This window comes from Eptatretus burgeri, chromosome 7, assembly GCF_056783735.1.
Source record: "Eptatretus burgeri isolate ZD-2024b chromosome 7, Ebu_testis_v1, whole genome shotgun sequence".
Lineage (NCBI taxonomy): Eukaryota > Metazoa > Chordata > Myxini > Myxiniformes > Myxinidae > Eptatretus > Eptatretus burgeri.
Genome location: NC_140967.1, coordinates 94,590,171 through 94,601,093, shown reverse-complemented (window position 1 = coordinate 94,601,093; position 10,923 = coordinate 94,590,171). Strand labels below are relative to the sequence as shown.

The following is a 10,923-nucleotide window of genomic DNA, read 5'->3' as shown; positions in this document are numbered from 1 at the left end:
TAAGGAAGGAGTGGTCGCAAGATTGGCAGTTGGTGACATGCAGCGATGTGCCAATGGGCAAGGTGGATTTGGCTGAAGTCTGCCTGAGGCTCTGCCCAGACTGGCTGCCTATAAAAAGGACGGGGTGACAGCTGGTGACAGCTGGTTGCGGCTTCTTACAGCTCAGAGAGTTTTTTGAGAGTTTATGACAGCTGGGTGTTGGCTATTTTCAGCTCCAGTCAGTTCCAGTCAGAGGGTTGATGAGCTGGCAACAGTTGAGTTTGTGACAGTTGGTGATGGCCTTGCAACCTTGCAGCTCTGATGGCTGGTGACAGCCTCACTGCGCCTCAGCACCTTACAGCTTCTCACAGTTCCTCACAGTTCCTCACAGTGCCTCGCAGCGCCTCACAGCTCCTTACAGCTGTCCATTGGTTGTGGCTCCTGGTGGCTCCTGAGGGTGGGTGATGCTTGGACCGTTAATGCTGGTTCTACTCGAGACCTGCTCTTGGCGTACCTGATGCTTGGCGTCCCTGGTTCCTGGGGGTGACGACGTGATGTCCATTGGTGTTCAAGCCTGTTTGCGACTGAGTGCACGGCAAGGCAGGGCGCTGGCAGTGGACCAAGGCACACTCAAACATTTCAGGACATTTTATTTGATGCACGACGACTTCTACTTGGTGAGCGAGACCGGATTTCTCTCCCTCCCCTGAATGATCTGCCGGGTACGCTTGTGTTGTGTTTAATTGTTAAGTAAGGCATAATATAATGATAAGTATCTGGTCTTTGTCTGTTTTTCTATCAATGCCTGATTAATCCTTTATTTGCTTGAGATTATTTTGATTCATTTGAATTTACCTATTATATTTTCACCACAAGGAAATAAAAAGTTCTTCTGTTTATTTATTTTTTCCTTATTAATAAATTGCTGGTTGACGTTTCAACCTGTCCGTGCTTGGCCTTTCCTTCCATTGATCCAGCATTGTCTGAACCTAGATAGAATGGGAGGTAATTACCAAACTAATTGACGTGTCATAGTCTCCATGCACCAGCAGTAAATGCTCGGCCACCTGAATTAAGATCTATGGATTAAGCCCGAATTAAGATCTCAATTAATTAAGATCTAACCCTAACCCTAACCCTAACCCTAACCCTAACAGTTCAAGCCCTGTTCCACTGAATTAACACCAGGGGGTTGATTCAGCCTGTTATCCTTCCGAGGTCGGTGAAATGAGTACCAGTGTCGCAGCCAAAAGGCTGCACACAAAGGGAAGGGGTATTGATGGATTTATTAATTCTGTTGTTTGTGTGACGTAGGCATGATGGGGCGAATGGCCTCCTCCTGTGCAAAAATTTCCTTGTCATAAAAAATATATATATATATATATATATATATATATATATATATATATATATATATATATATATATATATATATATATGCACATTTCCCAAGAGTAAAAGCACACTGAGCCGAAAAGAATAATAAAACTCTTTATTAAAACCCTGATGTTTCAAAAGACCATGGTCTTCCGTCCTCAGCGGTCAAAAAATTTAACACACCGCACGTGCAGCTGCAGAGATGTTAACTGTACTTATGTCCAATGGGAACGGCTGCGTGTCACGATTGGACTGCGAGGGGGACCAATCAGCGTGAGGTTTGGGACAGATTGAATAGAGTGGGAGACACACACACACACACACACACACACACACACACCTGCATACTTTGGAACCTGGAAGGGCTCTGTTCCACCTTCTGAAACCCAAATATGGAGAAAGCAACAGTGTCCCACATTCGTGGGTGATAAAATGCATGCAAATTTTTAAAAATCAATCCACAAATAATCAAACTGATTGAGAAAGCAAATATATAAAAATGAATATAAACAACTTTCTGACAAAAGAGCAGAAAAATACAAAAAATATTTTGACTGAGTTGGGATAGACAAAGAAGACTCATTGTAATGGCTAAGAAGAAGTCAGCTCAACAGGGACAGAGAATGAATCATAATATATGCCCAAGATCAAGGATACTTCACTGATGGATTTAAAAAGATGGCAGGACTGAGCCACATGGACAAGTGTAGATTGTGCAAGACAGAAACAGAAAGTACTGGTCACCTGCTTTTGGGATGCAAAAGACTATTATCAGAACAACTTTACACACAATGACACAACAAAGTATGTGAATTGATTCATTGGCATATCTGCAAAAATTTCAACATCCCAGTTCCAGAAAACTCATGGAAACACGAACTAATGGCAATCATTGAAAACAAGGATGTCATGCTCACGTACGACCTAATGATCCCATTGAGTGTGAACATCGAAAACAAAGCCTGCCGACCGGACACCATTCTCAGGAACAAAAAGAAATGACAGCATTGCTGATTGAAGTATCACCACGCAACGATTTTGGCTTAAATAATGCAGAAATCAAGAAAATGACCAAATATCAGGACCTCAAGAATGAGATGAAAAGATCTTGGAAGCTGAAGAGCATCAAAATTACACCACAAGTCACAATTGGAGCAACAGAAATTACAAGGAAATTATGCACAGGAGGAGGAGGCCATTCAGCCCATCATGCCAACACAACACCAATACCAATACCAGATTTAATAAATCCATCAATACCCCTTCCCTTCATGTGCAGTCTATTGTAGCTGCTCCACTGGTACTCATTTCACCAACCTCAGAAGCATGACAGGCTGAGTCATCTCCCTGGTGGAAATTCAGCAGCCAACAGGGCTTGAATTTAGAACCCTCAGATCCCAAGCCACCACCCTAACCACTAAGTCAACACCAGGTTCTTAATGATAAAGAAGAACCTCACTGAGATTTGAAAACTATCCCCGGGAATATCACCACATATGAACGACAACTGGAGACAGTCCGGGGTTCAGTGACGATCCTGAAAAGAGCCCTCGGAACAAAACTGAAAACAACAAAGTTGAACAGCTTGGTCCATGAACTGTGATCCCTTACCCAAGCGAAGGTGGATACTTTGAGTCCTCAGAGGACATCGTTCCATCTCCTCAAACCCACAAATGGAGATAACAACAAACGACACACACACACACACACACACACACACACACACACACACACACACACACACACACACACACACACACACACACACACACACACACACACACACACACACACACTACACTACACTACACTACACTACACACACACTACACAGTGTCTTCCCTGGAGACATCCATTACTCAAATAGAGATGTTGGGATGGTTTTACATGATCAATTCTCGTGTTCATTCCCTACCTTGTTTACATACTCTGGAGTCACATTCGTCCATCCTTTTGCATTTAAAAAAAATGTCTTTTATTACTCGCAACAATAACAAGTCATAACAGTATGTACTTGAGCATCGGTGCAGAAGAGCCATGCAGGAAGTCCAACTTAGACTCAACATACTTGATCTGTTCTCAACCCCCAAAAGTTACTTGTGGAGGGATTTGTGCACACATGGTTGTATGCTCCTCTGTGCTATAATTAGATCTATATTTACATTCCGTTTGAGAGTGTGTATAAAAAGACCTTGCTCTACAGGGATTCATTATCCCTTCGATTTGCTTACGAGCATGTGTTCCGACTGTGATCTCCAGATCAACAAGTGCTGCAGGGAATTGCGAATGGCACAACAATTATAGTAATCTATCTATAATTCCAGCAATGTGTGTGTGTGTGTGTGTGTGTGTGTGTGTGTGTGTGTGTGTGTGTGTGTGTGTGTGTGTGTGTGTGTGTGTGTGTGTGTGTGTGTGTGTGTGTGTGTGTGTGTGTGTGTGTGTGTGTGTGTGTGTGTGTGTGTGTGTGACTGCTGTTTCTCGACAACCACTGGTCCGATCTAATTGAAACTTGCCAGGTATATTGCTGGGAACCTGAGTATGTGCCTTTTCAAGGTTTGATATTAATCGGACAAGTGCTTCCCAAGTTAAGGCCATTTATTTACCAAACCAATTACAAGACACGTTGCTGCGGCCATTTATTTATCAAACCAATGACAAGATACGTTGCTGCAGCCATTTATTTACCAAACCAATGACAAGACACTTTGCTGGGTAGGCGTGGCCGATGGGGAAAGTGCGCCATAGTTACCGTGGCGGAGGAGTGGCAATGGTCAATGGCAGCAAATGTCATGGCAAGCAAAGACAGGGAGGTAAACTTGATTTTAATTTGGATTTTAATTAACTCTGTGTGTGTAAGTATCACAGCAGTTGTTACTTCAATGCAAGAGATAATTAATTCGTGGAATGCATGTGAACATTCCATACGGGCACGCACCACTTCCAGATAGTGATGAGTTAATGTATTCTAATAATTTCTCGATTTCTTATGCGCATTTATAGATAAACACAATGCCCCAATCCAGTCGTTGTTTAGGAGAGCAAAGGAACGGCCTGTGTGGTTGTTTGAATGTTTTTTTGGGGGTGGGGATTTGCACGTACAGGCACGTACTAGTACTCTATAAATGAGATTTCATGACCTCCACACGTTCGGGTTTACAACTCGATTTGGTTGTGTATTATTTAATTAATCTTGGTGTTGACCTCCGTGGATGATCAGCTCCTTATTAGTGACAATTCACATCATTTCCGAAGGGCTCATGACGATTGAATGCAAGTCTTGGCATTCGATGTTGAATTAATGGTTTGAGAAATCTCTTTTTATTTTCCTTGAGTTTTTTTCGTCCTGTTAAATGGGCTTGTATGAGTGAAGGTTATTAATAAATACAAACATGATGTTTTGTGGGGTTTTTTTGAGCATTTTGTGCGTTCAAGCGGCTTATCCACTCACCTCTCCGTTACGATGCATTTGTCTTCGTTTTCAAGCTTCGAGCATGAATCCGTAACAGTGAATTTACTATCGATGCGGTTGTTAGTCCGGTAAAGCGAGGCATCGAGTTTGTGGGCAACGGTAAGTGAATTAAACTGCTGTTCATGGCAAAAACTTTTTGTCGTTTCTTAATATGTTGGTTGGTGGGGTTGACCCTGGCAGCATACATCGTTTGGAGTGAAGCCTGTGCACGCAGTCGAAGCTTAGAGCGGTTCGTCGATGTGCACAAGAATGTCTGTGTGTGCAGCATAGTGTAGACGTTGGCCTGTGCATGCAGGCTTGCTTACAAACGAGGTAGCAACCGACACATGCAAGATTGCTGAGAATAGATGTTGGCCTGTGCTTGCAGGATTGATTATTGAGGTGGGCCTGTGCATGCAGTATAGTTACAAAGAGAGGTAGGCCTGTACTTGTATTGCAGGATAGCATTGAGGTGGGCCTGTGCATGCAGGATAGTTACAAAGAGAGGTAGGCCTGTACTTGCAGGATAGCATTAAGGTGGGCCTGTACTTGCAGGATAGCATTGAAGTAGGCCTGTACTTGCAGGATAGCATTGAGGTAGGCCTGTACTTGCAGGATAGCATGAATTAGACCTGTGCTTCCAGGATAGCATTGAGGTGGGCCTATGCATGCAGGATAGTTACAAAGAGAGGTAGGCCTGTGCTTGCAGGATAGCACTGAGGTCGGCTTGTACTTGCAGGATAGCATTGAAGTAGGCCTGTGCTTCCAGGACAGCATTGAGGTAGGCCTGTGCTTGCAGGATAGCATTGAGGTAGGCCTGTGCTTGCAGGATAGTATTGAGGTAGGCCTGTGCTTGCAGGATAGCATTGAGGTAGGCCTGTACTTGCAAGATAGCATTGAGGTAGGCCTGTGCTTGCAGGATAGCATTGAGGTAGGCTTGTACTTGCAGGATAGCATTGAGGTAGGCCTGTGCTTGCAGGATAGCATTGAGGTAGGCCTGTGCTTGCAGGAGAGCATTGCGGTCGGCCTGTGCTTGCAGGATAGTATTGAGGTAGGCCTGTGCTTGCAGGATAGCATTGAGGTAGGCCTGTGCCTGCAGGATAGCATTGAGGTAGGCCTGTGCTTCCAGGATAGCATTGAGGTAGGCCTGTGCTTGCAGGATAGCATTGAGGTAGGCCTTTGCATGCAGGATAGTTTGGAATATAGGTGGGCTTCTGCATGCAGGATTGCTTCGACATAAGCCAGTGCTTGCAGCATTCCTTGGAGGTTGGCCAGTGTTTGCTGAATAGTTTTGAATAGAGGTACACCTGTGCATACAGGATAGCTTAAAGATAAGCCTGTGCATGCACAGGCTAGTTTATAATAGAGGTAGGCCTGTGCATGCAGGGTGGTTTATAATAGAGGTAGGCCTGTGCATGCAGAATGCATAGGCCTACTTCTAAGCTATCCTGCATACACAGGCCTATTTTATGCTAATAAAGTAGGCCTGTGTATGCAGGATAGCTTAGAAGTAGGCCTATGCTTTCAGGATAGCTTTGAGGTAAGCCATTGCACACAAGATAGCTTAAACCTTATAGGAATGTGCACTCATCTTTGAGCTGCAAGCCTGGGTTTGGATGTGACCCACCTCTATAACATTACCATGGTGTTTTAATGCAGAGAATTGCATCATTGTGTGCACCACCCATCAGAAGGACATCATGCCAGAGTAATCGCTGCCAACATTGGAAGTTGGTGGACGTCAAAAATCCCACAGTATCATTCGCGAAGAGCATGCAAGTTTTCCTCGGCACCCCTGAACAAAATGCTAATTCCTGTAACCTTCAGTCGAACGTCAGGCCTGACCAGCCAGTTCCATGAAACACTTGGGACAAAGCGTTCCCCGGCTGACCCCACCAGAAGGTGGGAATAATTGAGTTCGTTAAAGAGAAGTTTTTATGATGCTTCCTGTTACATGTGCATAATAGTTTCGTTTAAATAAATTCAAAAAATACTCTTTTTTTCTGAAGGTGTTTCATTATTGCAGCTTCCAATCCTCAAACAGTTGGTGCATGATCATGCAGAGTTTGCAGGATGTTCATGATATTCCAGAAGAACTCCTTTGGAACTCTCGATGTATGTAAATATTTTTCTTCAAAAATACACAGCAAACGATTGGGTGCTGAAGCCGTTCCACAAGGCGCTTTATTTGGCACGGTTATAGAAGAACAGTGGAAATGTCCATTGGTAACTAAAGCTCTATATATCTATCATTCAACCTCTTCTTCAAAATGGCTGTGAATTTGGCAAAGGTGATGAGTGCAAACCTGAGCTGGTAGGATAGCTTCAAGGTATGCACATTAGCCTCTTTTATGTTAAACCTACGTTTGACTCTCGACCCGGCTATAAACCATCGTCCTTGTGTTTCGCATGCAGGGCAATTCACATGTGTGCCGTCCCTCTGATGGACGTCAAGCCGGAAGACCGGCCTGCCATCACGAGTGGTTGGTGGATGTCAAAGATCCCACGGCGTGCTTCGTGAAGACTCGGTGAGTTATCGGTGGCACCCTGAACAAATTACAAATGAATGTAAGGCCTGACCAGCCGGTTTGTGAAAGGTTTGGGCCAATCACACTCCCTGGCCAATCCCACAAGGAGGTGGGAGCAATTGGGGCTGTTAAATAAGCAGGAGAACGAATGTGATGCACTGAAAGGGGAAATATGAAATTTGCTGCTGTGTAGTTGGAACCGAATCATTTCTAACACTTTGCCTTCAAAACACTGAATCTCTTTTTACGCTCAGGCCTGCATTCACCTTCAGGCCAGCCCACACCATCCAAAGATTTCAAACATCCAAGGACATAGGTTATGATTTTTGAATCAATTCACCAATAATTCACCTTCAGTGATCGAATGAGATAAGGCAGAAAAATAGTTTATTTCCTTTACTAAAAGAAAAAAACAATCCCATTGAACAACTACTTGAGCGTCACGAGCGCATACACAACTTATAAATCTATGTGTAATTAATTTATCGTTTAATTACATTCAAAAACGGTTTATAGCGCCTCTGTGCCACGAGCAACGGGTCCAGGTGTATACAAATTGGAAATTATAAATTTGTATGACGTCATCTTCCAATAGAATAACCCTCGCATAAAATGTTGCATAGCTGAAGGAAAACGCACCTGAAGCTTGTAGCCGACAAAGGCAGAAAGATTTGAACTTCATCTAAAAAATTCATCTCCAACAGATACAGCAGGACCATGTGGGGAGTTGTGCATTGCTGTTCATGCTTTGTGTCTGTGATTGTTCTTTTTCTTTTTAATCGACACCTGTAGACAACCTGACAGCTTTACACTGAGATGGTGGTTCCAGGTGATTTCCTTCATCCTCTTTGCAGGTTTTGATTGAAACAGAGCTGGGAATCTCAAATGAAATCCGAGTATACCCAGCAAAGAAATTTCCTAATCTTCAAAGACATATACTGCACTGTACTTCGCTCTTCATTTAAATTCTGCGATTAACTCCAGATGGGTCGTGTTTGTACATATGGTGGGAGTATAATTTAGGCTGATACTTAATTTGTCAGGTGGAGGACTGTAGAGCCAAACAGGGAACTCAATAAAATACTGTGAATAATAAAAGATCAAGGAAAATGCCACATCGGGACAGTTTAAGCCACTGTGTTGTGCTTGTTGTGATGCTCTGGATAAGAAACCGATCACAAAAACGTTTCTAAAGGCCTGCCATCAGCCCCACGCAGTCTCCTCACTGCAGGTACGGTGACTAGTGGACAAAGCACAGCTTCTTGGTAAGACGGGGGATCCGCATGCACCTGTGCACACCCGGGACCTGCACTTTCGAGGTCAACGTGGGCAGGTCCGTGTGCACTGCTCGGAAGTGAGGGAGGACCGCAGGTGTGATTCACTCGCCGGGAGAAGATGGACGAGGCACTGTGGGCACGCTGGCAGTCCTGGCAAGCAGACAGGCAGCCCGGAATGACTAAAGGGTCGGTGAGGTCCATCAGCAAAGCCTCGGAGTAACTGGGAACCAGCTGTCGGTTCAGGGTGATGTGCCACTCCAACTCGGCGCTGTCCACGGTGCTAGCTCGCGCCAGGCGCGGGCAACGATCTATCTCGAGCACAGGTTCGGGGAGACGGTACTCCAGACCAAAGAGCTTCTCTACATGGTAGTGCACGAAGGCCGTGCGGTATTCAAGCCAGACGCGTAGAGGCCAGGATAGCAGCACGAGCGCCGCTGCCCAGAACGCAGCCCTGGATGTATACCAGGGCTGCTTCTCCGGCTCGGCGAAGGCCATCATGTGTTCCCTGAACTCTACGTTTTTGAGGTGCATTCCCTCACGAGCCTCCACATAATCGTCCAACCCCTCATTCTCACGGAAGAAGCAGGCGCGTTGACTCAGATATGCATTTTCTGACTCCGAGTTGGCGAAGCTGAAACAGCGAGTGAAGCGCACTCGGGTAGCTGGAAACTCCTCCAGTCCAACGAGCTGCTTCGATACATCACGGACGCCACATTGCAAGTAATCGAACTCGGCCTCGGCCACACGAGTCGTCACCCGTTCCTGGTACACCTGCGTACTCGTGTATGCTTCTCCGTTCCGGTAGCGGGTGACCTGGCGACTCCGCCGCACATAGTGGAAACTCACGGCCTGCCACCATAAGCATGGCTTGGCATCCTGCAGGCGATGGACACGCTCGTAAGCAGCACTCACGTCCAGCTGGCATTCACGCTCACGGCGCACCTGCCACTGCCAGCTCTCAAATAGTGTCAGGATGTAAAAGACAGAGAGAAACACCAGCAGGATGTATGCGGATCCATACAAACAGGGGGTAGCGGAGGGTCGCACCGTCTGGTGTTCCAATGGGAGATGGATCTGAATTGGGGATGCTGAGAGGTCACACCAGGCAAGAGCGGAAAGGCAGCTGTATGTCAGAGAGCTCAGCACCAGACACTTCCAATGGCTGTCCCGGGACAACACTGTGGCGAGCGTGGCCTGCGTTGCTCTTTGCTGTCTCGTGCACACACAGAGAATGCACAGTACCATGCTGTATATACACTACACATACCCAGAACGCACAGCACGGTACTTCCGACACCACATTTCATCATGCCAGTCGCGACTTTACACAGCACATCCCATAATCGCTTCCAATTTTCCCTCGATAAATTATTTTAAACAATGAACAAAATTTAATCGTCCATAAAGAATGTCTATTTTGTAGTTCTTGTGTGATTATGATGTGATTCTTAAAATAATTCCATTTTCTATCCTTGCCCATTCTTGCACATCACAAATCTACCCACTATGCGCAAATATTGCTTTGATGCCCCCCCCCCCCAATCAACGATTGTACACTCTAACCCTGGGAATCCCCAAAAGAAGACCTTCGTATGTGAGTGAGTGATCTGTACAACTATCCAACTTTACTTCTTATTGGTACAACTTCACCAACCGTAGCGAACCCACGTGTCCGGCAGGTTCCAAACATTCCCTGTCCATAGTGTGTCCCACCGTCCGCCACTTACCACTGGCCGCACGAATCTGTCCTCGCTCGGAGAGATCACTGCCGATGGGGACGTGGCCTCACTCCCGGACTCACACCGGGACTCTGTGCTATGTGCGACCATCTGCCGGGTCAGGAAGATCTCAAATGTTCCCCAGGCCTGCTCAGATCGAAGGCTGTCCGCGTCTTTCACCGTCTGGGATTGGGGTCCAGAGCAAGCCTGGAAGGCGACGACGCGCTTCTCCTATGGGCCTGCGGAGCGCACCACCGTGCGGGATGGGCCAGAGTTGTGAGGAGGAAGATTCGGATAGCGTTCCCATCGCAGGGCTGCAAACTCACTATCTGGGCATCCGCACCGCCCATCCTCTTCCATCTCCTCTCATGCACCCTCCACCTCTACTCTCTATACATCACAGAGTTTAATCCTGGAATCCTGCCCTCAGTACGTAAACGAGGGATGTCTCCCCTTACCCCCCAAATGCAACTCCCACCTCCTCACAAAGCCAAGCTGCTTCAATTGTGCACCAAAGTGCTGCCTCAGAGATAGAAATAATTATTCATGAGCTTGTATCCACTTTTCTCTTGTACAAATGCATTTTTTTTAATTGT

General features: G+C 45.8%; 1 protein-coding gene across 1 annotated transcript; it reads right to left on the bottom strand.

The window, feature by feature from the left end:
- Window positions 1–7,325: 7,325 nt before the first annotated feature.
- On the bottom strand, window positions 7,326–10,713 carry LOC147023831 (transmembrane protein 151B-like). The gene is made up of 2 exons (XM_085889681.1): window positions 10,337–10,713; window positions 7,326–9,818 (listed from the first exon to the last, which is right to left on the bottom strand). The coding sequence occupies exons 1-2, from the start codon at window positions 10,436–10,438 to the stop codon at window positions 8,508–8,510; spliced, it is 1,413 nt and encodes a 470-aa protein (XP_085745807.1). The 5' UTR covers window positions 10,439–10,713; the 3' UTR covers window positions 7,326–8,507.
- Window positions 10,714–10,923: the final 210 nt, after the last annotated feature.

What these genes read in the sequence shown, in the direction of transcription:
- LOC147023831 (XM_085889681.1), bottom strand. Translation starts at nt 10,438, where the DNA reads ATGGTCGCACATAGCACAGAGTCCCGGTGTGAGTCCGGGAGTGAGGCC. An exon ending in ACAGATTCGTGCGGCCAGTG is followed by an intron (nt 9,819 to 10,336) that starts GTAAGTGGCGGA and finishes TGCACGAGACAG; the next exon opens with CAAAGAGCAACGCAGGCCAC.